Genomic DNA, 17262 nt, shown 5'->3' with positions numbered 1-17262 from the left:
GTAAGTAAAAACCACATGATGTTAAGTCCATGGACTTTGGGGCCCAGAGCCCTCTACTGACAAGTATGTCTTCAGGGAACACATTGGTGAAGTGGGCCATACTTTGGATGGACACATGAGCTGTTGCTCAATCTTGTAGGAATACTGCATACAACTTCTCTGCATCTGTTAACTGTGCATATAAAGAGTCAAAGATCTCTAGATATATGTCACTTTTTTTTTGCAACAGAAAAATATGGCGGCAATAATGTGCATTCTGGACAATGCACACCAAACATCTCTCTTCTGTGGGTGGAGAAGTTCTTCATGCAGAATATGTAGATTGTCCTGTGACCAGTATCAGCAATTCTGGGAGTTTACATAACCTGACAAATGAAACCAGGCTTCATTTGACACAAAGTAAAGCAATGAGTTGAAGTAACTTTTAGTAATTGTTGTTAACAGCTTGTTGCAATAATGAACTCTTTTGTCCTTTTCCTCAAATTTCAAGTCTTGCAGCACACTCACATGATAGGCTTTAAATTCCATACCTTTCTAGTACACGAGGACACGATGTACGAGATACACCATCCTGCTGCAATAACCTCCTTACCAATTTGTGGGGACTTTTGTAATGTCCAGGCAAATTCTGTTTATACTTTCAGGGGTCCTCACCATTGGTCGCTCATTCCTCTGCACATTCAGAACGGATGCAACAGCCCTCCATTTTTGTACCAATCGTGAATTTGACTGGTTGTGGGGAGTTTATTACCAGGATACTTCACTTAAAACCTTTCTTTACATTTCTTGTTGGAACCTGTCTTTAGGCAACAGTCCACAATATCAATCCACTGTTCTAATGCAAGCTGCCCCATTTCTGTAACAACTCAACAATACAAGCTTCTCACCATAATTGATGTACAAACACGCAGCTGCACTCAACTTTTCTATAAAATGCAGTGTAGCCAACTTTCATGACAGTGTTGCCACTTTACAAGCAATTCAACTAGAGATGATTAACTGGTACGTAAGGTATACTGGTTTTATGTGGGACACCATATAATAAACAATATAGAACAAAGAATCAAAAGCTCTAGATCAAATTTATGATGAGCCCTGAACTGAAGAGGCAATGCAGTTTGTGACTTCAGGATGAAACAATCTTCTTCTATAACCAGTAATGTTTCAAGATGAGACTGAATAACTAGCTTGCAAAAATCACCCTCTCTGTCAGTAATTAAGTCTGTACATAACTTTCACAGATTTTAAACTTCAGTTACATTGCTAACTTTGTTGGCAAAAACCTCTCACTCTTCATATACAATTTAACTCTGAGGTTTCTGCAAACTGCTGTACACACAATATCATGTGGCATTTTCTTAAAGTTAAAAACAGGAACATTACATAATATTTTTTCACAACTTTACTCCACAGTTCATTCACTATAAAATTTTCATCTTTTCTCACAAATCCGTTATAATCTTGAAAACTGTTTGTTTCCATTTGTGCAAAAGCTGTTTCATTGCTTTTGGATACAGCTGTTCTGAAAGAATCTGCTTCCAGCTGAGAGTGGCAAATCTGTGGAATATTTGGTTCTACGGCTGGATCATTTTGTATAAATTCCACAGTATTTCCTCAAACTACTAGACATCATCCAATGGTTTCTGCTGGCAAGTAGAAGACTGCCAGTGATGATGACACTAGCAGTGTTCACACCACTAGCGCTCTTCTTATGAAGGCGACATCTGAAAGTCAAGCATGCACTATGGAGTTGCTTTTGGGAAGATTTTTGTTCTGTTGTTGGAATGTGATTTGTTTCACAGACAGTACAGAGGTCAGCAGGAATGACTTTCAAGTCGTCATACTTAAAACTGTACTGTTCTCAGTTGGATGACGAAAGCTCTACACAGAGATATATGTCACTATTTGTTAACTTGCAGTATACAGAGTTCCTGAGCCACCCCTCTGATTTACATTCAAATAAAATGTCTAAAAATGACAATTTAATTCTGTCTCCACCTCAACTGTGTACATGATATTAGGAAGCACACTGCCGATTCAAATGCTGCGGTAGAGGTTCAATGCTTTATGATTAGATCATTAACATGTTGTCAATGAAGGAATGGGGCAGGTGAAATGGAGTCTATTCTGAGGCACATTCCTCTAAATGTCCTTTTGGAGAGAAAGGAAAACCCCTGACAATTATGACAGTCATTTCCTGAACTTTACTCTCATATAAATATCAGTGTCTCACAGTAGGCAGGTAATTCAGACACAGGCTCGGCTTCCATTTCCACATGTGCTGTAATATTCTCTTTTGATACCCACAATGAGATTTTCACTCTGTAGCGGAGTGTGCACTGATATGAAACTTCCTGGCAGATTAAAACTGTGTGCCAGACCGAGACTCAGGACCTTTGCCTTTCGCGGGCAAGTGCTCTACCAACTGAGCTACCCAAGTATGACTCACGACCCATCCTCACAGCCCTAATTCCACCAGTACCTCGTCTCCTACCTTCCAAACTTTACAGAAGCTCTCCTGCGTACCTTGCAGAACTAGCACTCCTGGAAGAAAGGATCGTGAGTCATGCTTGGGTAGCTCAGTTGGTAGAGCGCTTGCCCACAAAAGGCAAAGGTTCTGAGTTCGAATCTCAGTCTGGCACACCATTTTAATCTGCCAGGAAGTTTCAAATCAGCGCACACTCCGCTGCAGAGTGAAAATCTCATTTTGGTAACATCCCCTAGGCTGTGGCTAAGCCATGCAATATCCTTTCTTCCAGGAGTGCTAGTTCTGCAAGGTACACAGGAGAGCTTCTGTGAAGTGTGGAAGGTAGGAGACGAGGTACTGGCGGAATTAGGGCTGTGAGGACGGGTCGTGAGTCATGCTTAGATAGCTCAGTTGGTAGAGCACTTGCCCACGAAAGGCAAAGGCCCCGAGTTCGAGTCTTGGTCTGGCACACAGTTTTAATCTGCCAGGAAGTTGCTTCTCTTTTGATGTCAAGGATTATGACAAAGGTGGAATGGTTTTTGTCTTTAAGTATATTGCACAACTGAGGGTTGACACAGCAGTAGCACTCCTCTTCCATTTATTCTTGAGCTGGATTCCTTTCAGTGAAAGTTGTTTTCTAGCTTGTATATCAATGACACATTTTTTTTGTTTCTAGATGAAGATGACCAACTGTCAAAACTATAACTTACAACCATAAGCGATGGGTCATCAACTAGACATTGACCTTTCTGAGAAAAGTGTATAAAATGTATTGTTTCACTTTTTAATAGATAAATAAAGTTTTGAAGATAACAGACATACCACAACTCCAAATACACTTTATAACAATGAGACAGGATTAGAAAAATTGCTAAGATGATCCAGTTGTTAAAATTAATATACACTTTACAGGCACAATGATTTCAATAATTTTACCTTATTCAGTAAGGCATTACCAGCAGAATAATACACTTCTGGAACAGGCACCAAAGAAATAGTACCAAACCAGCATTTGGTAATACTTGAGTTTAAGATAAGAATACGTTTCTGATGGTGAAAAATCTTTTCTCTGTACAATATGCACAATAGTTCAATCATTACATACACACATTTCATATGAAAAGTAGTCTAAATTGTGAGTAGAGCCCTTTTAGCAACTCTCTCTCTTTTCCTTCTCTGCTTGTCTCTATTCCTCTTCTCCACTGTCGCATCAAGAAACAACTGTACACTCTGCTTAGCCTCAAGCTCTCTCTGCAGAAACTGAAGGCCATGCAAGTTGTAACCAACCACATCCTGAAAAAATAAATATTATAACTATTAGAACTACCAAGAGTAAAAGGATATGACCAAGGAATAAAGGTTTTTCAGAAGAAAGGGGAACAGATGTGTGAGAGGGCAGTTTACAACAAAGCTGATGGCCAAAAACAGGACTTCACAGAAGGAATCATAGATGAACTAAACTGTAAACAGTGTAATGAGTGTGTTATGGCAACATGAACACATTAGATACGTAGGAAGTGGGCACGCAAAAGGGATAAGATTCCTCCAAATCAATAATAAAACAAGCTTGCTTAAGTTTTCTTCAATCAAATTACAGATGATATATTATGCGCTTAATGATACAACATATAGAAACAGAATAGAGCTGCAAACCTAAATCTGCCACCATATGATGAAAGCCTTCAATCTTTTATGAAGAACAGAAAGTAAAAAAATAAATTAATTAAAAATTAAAAAAGAAAATGCAAATCACTTACCCGAAGTTCATTCAATCTTCGAAATGTTATCTCCTGCAGCTGCTTAAGAACAGGAAGCAGATTCCGATTGCTTACAATAGGTCCATGATGCATCCTCACAAGAAATATTGAAACACGGCTTGCAAGTTCAGCCCCGTAACTGCTGTATTTCAGTAGGCGTGGCAGAAGTGTCAGCAGTTCGCAGACAGAAGGAAATGGAAGCAGTAGCAAGGCCTCCTCTAGTTCACTGAGGACAAACAGGAACAGTATTTAATATTCCTTTAAATATGATCAAGAAAGAGCCATTCCCATTTTTACAATATTCTCATTTAAGAACTACTAATGCACTGTTGAGCCTTTGCATTTCCCTTTTCAGGTTTTCTAGCTTCCCTACTGTGTGTTAGCACACTGGACTCGCATTTGGGAGGACAATGGTTCAACCCCGTGTCCAGCCATCCTGATTTCGGTTTTCTGTGATTTCTGTAAACTGCTTCAGGCAGTTTGAAAGGGCACAGCTGATTTTCTTCCCACTGGTCCCTAATTGAAACTTGTGCCCCATCTCTCATGATCTCATTGTTGATGGGATGTTAAACAGTAACCTCCTCCTCCTACAGGGTGAGGGGGTGGGGGGTCAGTGAACTGAAATGGAAAGAAGATACGGATTTCTGGTCAGATGGATATAAAGTAATGGTATAACAGAAGTAGGATTTGTTCCATACAGAAAGGTAGGTCAGAGAGTGGGTGACTTTTAACAATCCAGTAATAGAATTATACTCATCAGAATTGAGAGCAGTGCAACATCAACAATAAAAATTCAGGTATACATGATGAAGGCACAAGCAGAAGATCAAGGGCTGGAGAGAGCTTATAATAGCTTAAACGGATAACTCAAAATGTACAAGGAGATGATAATCTAGTATTTATTATAGATTGTAACACTAGAGGAAGAAACACAAGATGGTGTTACAGGAAAATATGGGCTCAGTAGAAGTAATATGAGAAGAGAATGACTATTTGAGTTCTGCAATACATTTCAGCTAGTAATAGTGAATTCACAGTTCAAAAATCACAAGAGGAGTTATACTTGCAAACAACTTGAGGACACTGGAAGATATCAGACAGAGATCACAAAAACAAGATACTGGAGTCTAAGGTTTATCCAAGAACAGAGATAGACGCACACCACAATTTAGAGTAAGCTGAAGTTTAAGAAAACACAGAAAGAATCAACAGGGAAAGAAGTGGAATATGGAAATACTGACAAATGATGTTGTGCGTTTGAAATCTTTTGGACTTTAGATACTGCAGTAATTAATACTTCAGAAGGCAGTTCAGTGGAAGAGGAATGGACATCTCTACAAAGGGCAATCACAGAAGTGTATGTACAAGGAAGATAAATGCGAAGAAACTGTAGGTAACTGAAGAAATATTTCAATTGATCAATGAAAGCTGAAAGTACAAAACTTCTCAGGAAAGACAGGAATACTACAGTATAAGTAGTGGTGGGAACAACCAAATGAAAACAATTGATTCAGTCAGTTATTGGAAACCAACAGATTCATTTGGTTGTAGTTGTACATAATGGCTGAATTATTTAGTCATTCTTTTGAGTGAAACTAGTCCATGGGAACAAATGAATGAAAATGATTGGCTCAGTTTGTCGTAGTTTTGAATATTGACTGAATTACTCATCTTCCTTTCCTAGTGAAACCAATCTGCAAGTTTTCCATCAGCTGAACGACATATTCATTCTTTCAACTGAAATATTATTTAGTATTTTAATTGACTGAGCTATCCACTATGCTTCTCAGTGAAAAGATTCTTTTCATCATTTAAAAATGATAAATCATTTGAATCTAGTACTTGAGCACTTATTCAGCCATTTATCAGTGTGGAAGATAAAAATATTGTGCAAGAAATTACATTACTTGCTGTGTATGTACAAATCATACCCATGCACACAAACCAGTTTATATTTTATAGATTTTGAAAATATTCCACAGACATGAAGTAGTACTATTCATATTCACACACTGATACTTCAGTTTCACAGTTACGCCTTCCTCTAGCCATCACTGCAAGCAGTCTGCAACCACGTTTGTGCCCTCCTGGACCACTGGGAGAGACAACAGAGTGTCACCTGATTCTTGATGCATTAAGTTCTGTGGGAAAACATTTGACTGTTTTGGCACTGTTAAATTACTATTGGTGACTGCACCTGTTATCGCCTGTCATCAGTGTTATTCTCATTCTGATATTTACTTTTGACCAAGGAGCAATAAGTAGCTTTTAGTTCAGTTGTCCATCCATATTTATGAATAGATGTTTACTTAACAATGAACTCTGGATCTACTGTAGATACTGCAATCATTAATACTACAGACGGCAGTTTAGTGGAAGAAGAATGGATCTCTCTAAAAAGAGCGACCACAGAAATTGGACAGATAAATTGTAAGTGCAAGGAAGGTAAATGCACTACATAGGTCAGGAATCCTCTACACGCAGGGGCGGTTCCATGGGTAGCAGAAGTTGTCTGGCGTGGATTGGGCGGTTTTTTTGGTTAGGGGGTCTCGAGTAAACACAAAAAGGGCTTCAGTCTCAAAGTGTGCAGGTCAAACACAGGAAGAACAAAGATCCAAGAACTGTCGGCATAACAGTTACAAAATGTCGTAGCTGAGTTGGAAAAGTACCAGAGCTCCAAGTGTTAAAAAAAGCACTAATGCTCAAATCATTATAGGCACTGAAATTTGGCTAAAGCTGAGGTAAGTTCAATCAAAATTTTTGCGAAGGAGCTAATGGTGTTCAAAAAGGATAGGCTAAACACACAGTTGGCGGTGGTGTGTTTGTTGCTGTTAGAAATAGTTCCTCTTGTAGTGAAATTTGAAGTAGATAGTTCCTGTGAGTTAGTGTGGGTAGAGGTCATCCTTGGCAATTGGAATAAAATAATAATTGGATCCTTTTTACCAACCTCCCAACTCAGATGCCATAACTGCTGAAAGGTTCAAAGAAAACTTGAGTCTAATTTCAAACACATACCAAATTCATAATATTATAATTGGTGGTGACTTCAATTTACCCTCAATATGTTGGCGGAAATACATGTTCAAATCTGGTGGTACGCATTAAATACCGTCCGAAATTGTGCTAACTATATTCTCTGAAAATTATTTTGAGCAATTAGTTCATAAGCACACTTGAATAGTAAATGACTGTGAAAACACACTTGAACTTCCTAGCAACAAATAATCCTGAGCTAATAAAGAGCATCAAAATGGATACAGGAATTAGCAATAAAAGGGTTGTCGTAGTGAGACTGAATGTTGTAACTCCCAAATCTTCTACAAATAAATGAAAACTAAACCTATTCAAAACAAAGCATATAAAAATTCACTTGACGCCTTCCTGAAAGACAATCTCCACTCCTAAATCAACAATGTAAGAAAAGTGCAGACCAGATGTGACTTGAATTCAAAGAAGTAATATCAACAGCAATTCAGAGATTTATACCAAATAAATTAATAAATGAGAGAGCTGATGCCCTTGGTACACAAAATGGGTCAGAACACTGTTGTAGAAATAACAAAAGAAGCACCTCGAATTTAAACGAACACAAAATCTCCAAGATTGGTGATCTACAGAAGATTGCAATTTAGCGTGGACATCGATGCGAGATGCTTATTACAGTTTCCGTGAAATACTTATAATAGTTACCACAACAAAACTTTGTCTTGAAACCTGGAAGAAAGTCAAAGAGATTCTGGTTGTATGTAACATATGCTAGCAGCAAGACACAATCAACGTCTTCTCTGTGCAACAGCAATGGAAATACTGTCCATGACAGTGCTGCTAAAGCAGAGTTACTGAACACAGCCTTCTGAAATTTCTTCATCAAAGAAGACGAAGTAAATATTCCAGAATTCAAATCAAGAACAGATGCTGACATGAATAAGTTAGAAGTAGATATCCTTGGAGTAGTGAAGCAACTTAAATCACTTAATAAAAGCAAGTCTTCTGGTCCAGACTGCATATTAATTAGTTTCCTTTCAGAATGTGCTGATGCAATAGCTCCACAGCTCTGTGCCCAAAGACTAGAAAGTTGCACAGGTCATGCCAATATTCAAGAAAGGGTGTAGGAGAAATCCACTAAATTACAGGCCCCTATCATTAATGTTAATACGCAGCAGGATTCTCAAACATATACTATGTTTAAAAATTATGAATTACCTCAAAGAGAACCGTCTATTGACATACAGTCAACATGGATTTAGAAAACATCATTCTTGTGAAACACAACTAGCTCTTTATTCATACAGTATGTTGAGTGCTTCTGAAAAGGGATTTCAAATAGATTCCATATTTTTAGACTTCCAGAGGGCTTTTGACACTGTACCACATTGGCGACTTGTAGTCAAATTGCCTGCTTATGGAATATCATCTCAATTATGCAACTTGATTTGTGACTTCCTGTTGGAGAGGTCACTGTTATTAGTAACTGACGGAAAGTCATAGAGTAAAACAGGAATGATTTTTGGCATTCGCCAAGGTACTGTTATAGGTCCTCTTGCTGTTCCTTATGTATATAAATGATTTAAGAGACAACCTAAGCAGCGGTCTTAGGTCGTTTGCAGACGATGCCGTTGTTTATCATCTAGTAAAGTCATGAGAAGATCAAAACAAATTGCAAAATGATTTAGAAAAGATATCTGTATGGTGCAAAAATTGCCAACTGACCCTAAGTAAAAAGATCCTACAAAAATGGGACCAACAATGACTGAAGAGAATCATTTAACATGACAGAAGTGCAACACTTCCGCATATAGCTGCAGATTTCAATGATGGGCCATCAACAAGTGTCAGCGTGCGAACCATTCAACGAAACGTCATCGATATGGGCTTTCTGAGCCGAAGGCCCACTCATGTACTCTTGATGACTGCACAAAACAAAGCTTCACGTCTCGCCTGGGACTGTCAACACCGACACTGGACTGTTGATGACCGTAAACATGTTGCCTGGTCGGAGGAGTCTAATTTCAAATTGTATCAAGGGGATGGACGTGTACGGGTATGGAGATGACCTCATGAATCAATGGACCCTACATGTCACAGGGGACTGTTCAAAGTGGTGGAGGCTCTGTAAGGGTGTGGGGTGTATGTAATCGGAGTGAGTTGGGACCCCTGATATGTCTAGATACGACTACGACGGGTGACACGTACGTACGCATCACCTGAATCCATTCATGTCCATTGTGCATTCAGACGGACTTGGGCAATTCCAGCAGGAGAATGCGACACCCCACACGTCCAGAATTGCTACAGAGAGGCTCCCGGAATGCTCTTCTGAGTTTAAACACTTCTGCTGGCCACCAAACTCGCCAGACATGAACATTACTGAGCATATCTGGGATGCCTTGCCACATGCTGATCAGAAGAGATCTACACCCCCTCATACTCATACAGATTTATGGACACCGTTGCAGAACTCATGGTGTCAATTTCCTCCAGCACTACTTCAGACATTAGTCGAGTCCATGCCATGTCATACTGCAGAACTCCTGCATGCTCGCTGAGGCCCTACACGATATTAGGCAGGTGTACCAGTTTCTTTGGTTCCTCAGTGTAGGTAGGTTCTAGAGTGGAATTATGGTTCATGGAGAAAGAATATCAGTGATAAAATAAGCAGACGACACTGCAGTCATCAGTGAAAGCAGGAAGAATTGAGAGACCTGCTGACAGGAAACCATCTACTAACCACAGAATAAGGAATAAGCAAAAAGAGAAGAAAGACAAAAGTAATGAGAACTAGCAGAAATGAGATAAGTGAGAAGCTTACTGTCAAAATTGGGGACCACAAAGTAGACTAAGGACTTCTGCTATCTTGGATGCAAAATTAGCCATGAAAAAATCAGCTGAGCCAGCCATTACAGGATGATGGACGAAGAAATGAAGACATAAATAGCATTCCAGCACAGGCAAAGAGAGTATTCTTGGCCAAACAGAGTCTATTACTGTAAACATTAACATTAATATGAGGAAGAAATTTCTGAGAATGTATGACTGGAGCACACTATTGCGTGGCAGTGAACCATGCACTGTGGAGAACCAGAAAAGAAGAGAACTGGAGTGTTTGAGATATAGTGCTACAGAAGAAAATTGAAAACTAAATAGACTGACAAGATAAAAAAAAAAAAAAAAAGAAGCAGGTTCATCACAAAACTGGCGAGGAGAGAAATGTGTGGTAAACACAGCCAAGACGAAAAGACAGGATTTATTTATTTTTAATTACATGTCAAGTTCCGTAGGACAAAATTAAGTAGCAAATCTCCAAGGTCATGGAATGTATCAGTACATGAAATTACAACATAAAACTAATAACAGATAAAAATAAAATGTTTATGAACCTGAAAAAGTCAAGCCACAAGTTTAAGTAAACACAATCAACAATGCAACAAGAATCAGCTTAATTTTTCAAGAAACTCCTCGAAAGAATAGAAGGCGTGACCCATGAGGAAACTCCAGTGCCTCACAGAGAAAAGAGAATATTGCATTTTCAGTTGTTAAATGACTTTTAAAGCCGAACTGTACATTTGATAGCAAATTGTATCATATAAAATGATCAATTATCCTTAAACACACAGCCTTTTCAATAACTTTAGCAAACACTGATGGCATAGAAATAGGTCTAAAATTATCTACATTATCCCTTTCTAGATAGATGTGTTAAGACATCAGGGTATGACTTTCGTGGTACTGGAGGGAGCTGTAGAGCATCAAAACTGTAGGGAAAGAGAAATTGGATTATATCTAACAAATAACTGAGGACGCCGAATATAAGTGCTATTCTGAAATGAAGAGGTTTGCACAGGAGAAGAAGTCATGGCGGGCCACAAGAGGGAAACATTCCACATGGGAAAAATGTATTTAAAAACAAAGATGATGTGACTTACCAAACGAAAGCGCTGGCACGTCGATAGACACACAAACAAACACAAACATACACACAAAATTCAAGCTTTCGCAACAAACTGTTGCCTCATCAGGAAAGAGGGAAGGAGAGGGAAAGACGAAAGGAAGTGGGTTTTAAGGGAGAGGGTAAGGAGTCATTCCAATCCCGGGAGACTGGTAAAAACAGAAAGAGAAAATAAAGAGAAAATAAGACGACAGGAAAGATTTCGAAATGCAACAGCGACAATAACAAACGTAATTGTTGGGTTCAAATTAATGATATGGTTATAATAGAGGGAAACATTCCACGTAGGAAAAATATATCTAAAAACAAAGATGATGTGACTTACCAAATGAAACTGCTGGCAGGTCGACAGACACACAAACAAACACAAACATGCACACAAAATTCAAGCTTTCGCAACAAACTGTTGCCTCATCAGGAAAGAGGGAAGGAGAGGGAAAGACGAAAGGATGTGGGTTTTAAGGGAGAGAGTAAGGAGTCATTCCAATCCCGGGAGACTGGTAAAAACAGAAAGAGAAAATAAAGGGAAAATAAGACGACAGGAAAGATTTCGAAATGCAACAGCGACAATAACAAACGTAATTATTGGGCTCAAATTAATGATATGGTTATAATAGAGGGAAACATTCCACGTAGGAAAAATATATCTAAAAACAAAGATGATGTGACTTACCAAATGAAAGTGCTGGCAGGTCGACAGACACACAAACATACACACAAAATTCAAGCTTTCGCAACAAACTGTTGCCTCATCAGGAAAGAGGGAAGGAGAGGGAAAGACGAAAGGATGTGGGTTTTAAGGGAGAGGGTAAGGAGTCATTCCAATCCCGGGAGACTGGTACAAACAGAAAGAGAAAATAAGACGACAGGAAAGATTTCGAAATGCAACAGCGACAATAACAACCACATATATATATAAAAAGAAGGAAACATTCCACGTGGGAAAAATTATATATAAAAACAAAGATGAGGTGATGAGGTGACTTACCGCACGAAAGCGCTGGCAGGTCGATAGACACACAAACAAACACAAACATACACACAAAATTCAAGCTTTCGCAACAAACTGTTGCCTCATCAGGAAAGAGGGAAGGAGAGGGGAAGACGAAAGGAAGTGGGTTTTGAGGGAGAGGGTAAGGAGTCATTCCAATCCCGGGAGCGGAATGACTTACCTTAGGGGGAAAAAAGGACAGGTATACACTCGCACACACGCACATATCCATCCACACATACAGACACAAGCAGACATATTTAAAGACAAAGAGTTTGGGCAGAGATGTCAGTCGAGGCAGAAGTGTAGAGGCAAAGAAGTTGTTGAAAGACAGGTGAGGTATGAGTGGCGGCAACTTGAAATTAGCGGAGATTGAGGCCTGGTGGATGACGAGAAGAGAGGATATACTGAAGGGCAAGTTCCCATCTCCGGAGTTCGGATAGGTTGGTGTTGGTGGGAAGTATCCAGATAACCCGGACGGTGTAACACTGTGCCAAGATGTGCTGGCTGTGCACCAAGGCATGTTTAGCCACAGGGTGATCCTCATTACCAACAAACACTGTCTGCCTGTGTCCATTCATGCGAATGGACAGTTTGTTGCTGGTCATTCCCACATAGAATGCATCACAGTGTAGGCAGGTCAGTTGGTAAATCACGTGGGTGCTTTCACACGTGGCTCTGCCTTTGATCGTGTACACCTTCCGGGTTACAGGACTGGAATAGGTGGTGGTGGGAGGGTGCATGGGACAGGTTTTGCATCGGGGGCGGTTACAAGGATAGGAGCCAGAGGGTAGGGAAGGTGGTTTGGGGATTTCATAGGGATGAACTAACAGGTTACGAAAGTTAGGTGGACGGCGGAAAGACACTCTTGGCGGAGTGCGGAGGATTTCATGAAATCCATCCTTCATGAAATCCTCCCCACTCCGCCAAGAGTGTCTTTCCGTCATCCACCTAACCTTCGTAACCTGTTAGTTCATCCCTATGAAATCCCCAAACCACCTTCCCTACCCTCTGGCTCCTATCCTTGTAACCGCCCCCGATGCAAAACCTGTCCCATGCACCCTCCCACCACCACCTACTCCAGTCCTGTAACCCAGAAGGTGTACACGATCAAAGGCAGAGCCACGTGTGAAAGCACCCACGTGAATTACCAACTGACCTGCCTACACTGTGATGCATTCTATGTGGGAATGACCAGCAACAAACTGTCCATTCGCATGAATGGACACAGGCAGACAGTTTTTGTTGGTAATGAGGATCATCCTGTGGCTAAACATGCCTTGGTGCACAGCCAGCACATCTTGGCACAGTGTTACACCGTCCGGGTTATCTGGATACTTCCCACCAACACCAACCTATCCGAACTCCGGAGATGGGAACTTGCCCTTCAGTATATCCTCTCTTCTCGTCATCCGCCAGGCCTCAATCTCCGCTAATTTCAAGTTGCCGCCACTCATACCTCACCTGTCTTTCAACAACTTCTTTGCCTCTACACTTCTGCCTCGACTGACGTCTCCGCCCAAACTCTTTGTCTTTAAATATGTCTGCTTGTGTCTGTATGTGTGGATGGATATGTGCGTGTGTGCGAGTGTATACCTGTCCTTTTTACCCCCTAAGGTAAGTCTTTCCGCTCCCGGGATTGGAATGACTCCTTACCCTCTCCGTTAAAACCCACTTCCTTTCATCTTCCCCTCTCCTTCCCTCTTTCCTGATGAGGCAACAGTTTGTTGCGAAAGCTTGAATTTTGTGTGTATGTTTGTGTTTGTTTGTGTGTCTATCGACCTGCCAGCGCTTTCGTTCGGTAAGTCACTTCATCTTATATATATTTTACTTGCACTAGAAAAACTGGGGTAGCTATGAAGTTAGAAACATATCTGTGGTATTGGAAGTTTCTGTATTCTACACATCATATCTGTGGTATTGGAAGTTTCTGTATTCTACACATCACTCAGCTACAGGTGAGTGCTTATTTTTTCTCATTTCTGTTTATTGTTTCTGTTCTCACAATATTTTACTACTGGCTCCCTAGCATCCCTGCACCTTGTTTTGCCCTATCTTCGTTGATGTATTTTCTTCATACCTAATACTCATTCGTCAATCTCTTGTTCATTTTTATTTCCATTCCTCTACCATATCTGCTTATTGCATTCCTACCAGTCACCTAGTGTTGCACAATTTTAACACCTACTGTTATTAACAAGCAATAATGAAACAAAAAACCAAATTGCAGAGGCCCACAGCTCTCTCAGCCTTAGCACTTAACTTATCACTGGTATCTGTTTCTCCACACACTTTTCCCAATTGCACTATCTGATCAAAAGTGTCCAGATACCAGTATGTAGTGCAGAATTGACCACTAGATGTCACAAGAAGCAGACCTGCTAGTACAAAAAGGGGCAGGGAATATTGTAATGTCAGTAGGGATGCAGAAACAGCAGAATGTGTCAGGCAGACTTCAAACATGGTCTAGTCATTGGATGGTGCTTGAATAACAAAGCCATGAGAGACATTTCAACACTTATAATGCTGTCCAAGTTGATTATTAGTGGTATGACTGTGACTGAATAGCCATAGCTAAATCAAAATCAGGTACATTTCATGTACTGACTGACAGGGGCAGGGACTGTAAAGCATTGCTGAGGGCGGATTTTGGGGGGGGGGGGGGGGGCAGAGGGGGGAAACCCTGAGTTCCAAAGTTCTACCGGCAATCCAGCTAGCACAATAATGACTGTGTATATAGAGTTAAAAAGAATGGGGGTACAATGGTTGAGCAGCTTCTCATAAGCCTCAAATTTCTGTAGTCAATGCTAAGCGACACTTGAGGAGGCATAAAGAGTGAAGCCACTGGACAGTCAATGACTGGAAACCAATGACTTCGAATGGAACACCATTGGGACAAGTTAGAATGTCAATTTCAGTGTAGATCCCAGCATCCAAAATCACTACCTTCAATGGTTCCAGCTCTTGGTCCCACGACATTCAGACACCTCATTGGAAGTGTCCCAGCAGAGTTGAAGCTGTAATAAATGCAAAGGGTGTACACACAAAACATTAATGTCCACTAATATGTGCCTTGATATTTTTCACCAGATAGTGTATTCATTTTCATTTTTCTTTTTTCTTTCAGTATAAACTTTGTAAGATAAATTTGCCAAACTCCACTTCTCAAGTAAGCAGGATTATTTACAATCATGATTTTAGTTTTTTGAGCCTATTCTCTGAACACGATTTCTAATCCCTTCTTTTAAGCTTCTACAATGCTACCACTTATTAACCATTTATATTCTTACTTTACCAATAATTGCAACAACCATTTAAAAAATATTTTCATTCATGCTTCCTCATTTTCAATCCCTCTTTTGCTCTGCAGTTTGTCTCCTATCAACCCAATCGTGATCTTAACCCATTCTACCTTTGCCAGTTCAGAATTAACACTAATTTTCTAGTTTCTACGTTAGCCTACTTTTTAAGGACACCCCAATTACTTTAAGTTAGATCAAATCAAAATTTGTAAACAATGTTATTGGTACAAAAAGGAAAATGCCAGTCACAAATTTATTAAATTCACAGAAAGACAGATGTCAGCCCACTACTTACCTTCAAAGACACTACTCCCAGTTCAGATGATAGAAGCATATAAAAATACATAGATGCACTACCTCTAGCTTTTGGAACCACGGTTCCTGTATCTTTCCAACACTCACCAAAAACCCTCCCAAAAATTTCAGTCATTGACGGACAAGACAGTTTCATCTTACTCATAACTTCATCATGCTGGGTCATACTTGCAAAATAATCAGGTGGATGACAATGGGTCTATCCAATGTCAACCTTTGCAACACTGAATGGGTATTCCTTACCTCCAAAATACTGTACCACCTGGTTTTGTACAAGTTCATCAATGGTATGTTTGGGGATAGGACTAAAAGTGACGTTAACTATTCCATTTCCTTAAACAGTATAATTTTGCTTCTCTACCAAAATTTACACGCTAATTCTCAAAAATTCCACATCACCTAATTCCTACTTGCACTGAAACTTCAGTCCACATCAAACTAACCAGAATTGGGCTTTCACTGCACCATGCACCTACCCTCAACCACCTACTAGCAGTCCAACCACTGGTAAAGTGCATACCATTAAAGGCAGGGGAACACTTGAAATTACTGATGTTATTTACCACCAGCTACTTTGTGTTCACTGCACAACTGTCTACAAACGATTCATGCATACTGCTAGAGACAGGTGAACAGCATACCTTTGTGATGTTCAGTAAACTGTTGCTAAAAATTGTCTACAGTATGGCTCAAGAGACACAAGAGCTTGCTATGCCATGTAGACTGCTTGGGTCCTACTAACAAGCAAGTATCTGTGTAGTCAGGAGATAGGAACTAAATTGACAACCTATTCTCACATTCTAAATCCCTCCTGAGCTATGTCAGCTCACCCCCATCCTATTCATTTACTTCCTTTAAGGGTTTTCATTATGCTTTTTATTTATATGCTTATTTTTCTCCCTTCTATGTCCTCCCCCCCCCCCCCTCCCCCAGTTGTTCACTTTTTTGTGCCACACAAAATTATTTATATTATTACCATCCTTTTCACTTAACATCTTTACTTCAGATTCTTTTTAAGACCACCTCCTCTCACAGACACTTTTTCCTTCATCCTAGTCTCCATTCCTTCTAGTACCATGTGGGTCCCTCTTACCCATATCCTGATTGCAACCCCTGCTCTCAAATATTAAGTAGGAACCTGTGGTGCTGAAATTTCAGAGTACCATTTTTATTAATTTTTATGTATTAAAGAGTAGCTCAAATCCTGAAACTGAAAAGGCAAAGATCAAGGTAATAGTAAGAGGTGGTTTGAACCTATCACAAAGATGAAAACAGAAAGATTATATCGAAATATTATATGCTAATTATAGCTTATAATATTTTGACATAAGGCTAGACAGAATATGAAAATGATGATCAGCAAGAATGGGAATCTGCTAATGACCCAAAGTACAAGAGAAGAAAATGGTGGTGTTGGAGATGACAACAACCGTTAACTTGAAAAAAGTTACTGGAAAACTGAACATTTAAATCTATCTTTCTTT

At 39.8% G+C, this 17262-nt stretch overlaps 1 protein-coding gene across 1 annotated transcript in view; it reads right to left on the bottom strand.

Moving 5' to 3' along the window:
• Positions 1–3239: 3239 nt before the first annotated feature.
• Positions 3240–17262, bottom strand: part of LOC126473949 (WD repeat-containing protein 3) — a 122660-nt gene continuing 108637 nt past the window's right edge. The window contains exons 14-15 of the mRNA XM_050101311.1: positions 4225–4450; positions 3240–3760 (exon numbers count right to left, since the gene is read on the bottom strand). Coding sequence (XP_049957268.1) covers positions 3596–3760; positions 4225–4450 — 391 coding nt within the window. The 3' untranslated portion in view covers positions 3240–3595. The remainder of the gene's footprint in view (positions 3761–4224; positions 4451–17262) is intronic.

Source organism: Schistocerca serialis, chromosome 4 (assembly GCF_023864345.2).
Source record: "Schistocerca serialis cubense isolate TAMUIC-IGC-003099 chromosome 4, iqSchSeri2.2, whole genome shotgun sequence".
NCBI lineage: Eukaryota > Metazoa > Arthropoda > Insecta > Orthoptera > Acrididae > Schistocerca > Schistocerca serialis.
The sequence above is the reverse complement of the archived record's forward strand: the minus strand, read 5'-3'. Positions and strand labels throughout refer to the sequence as shown.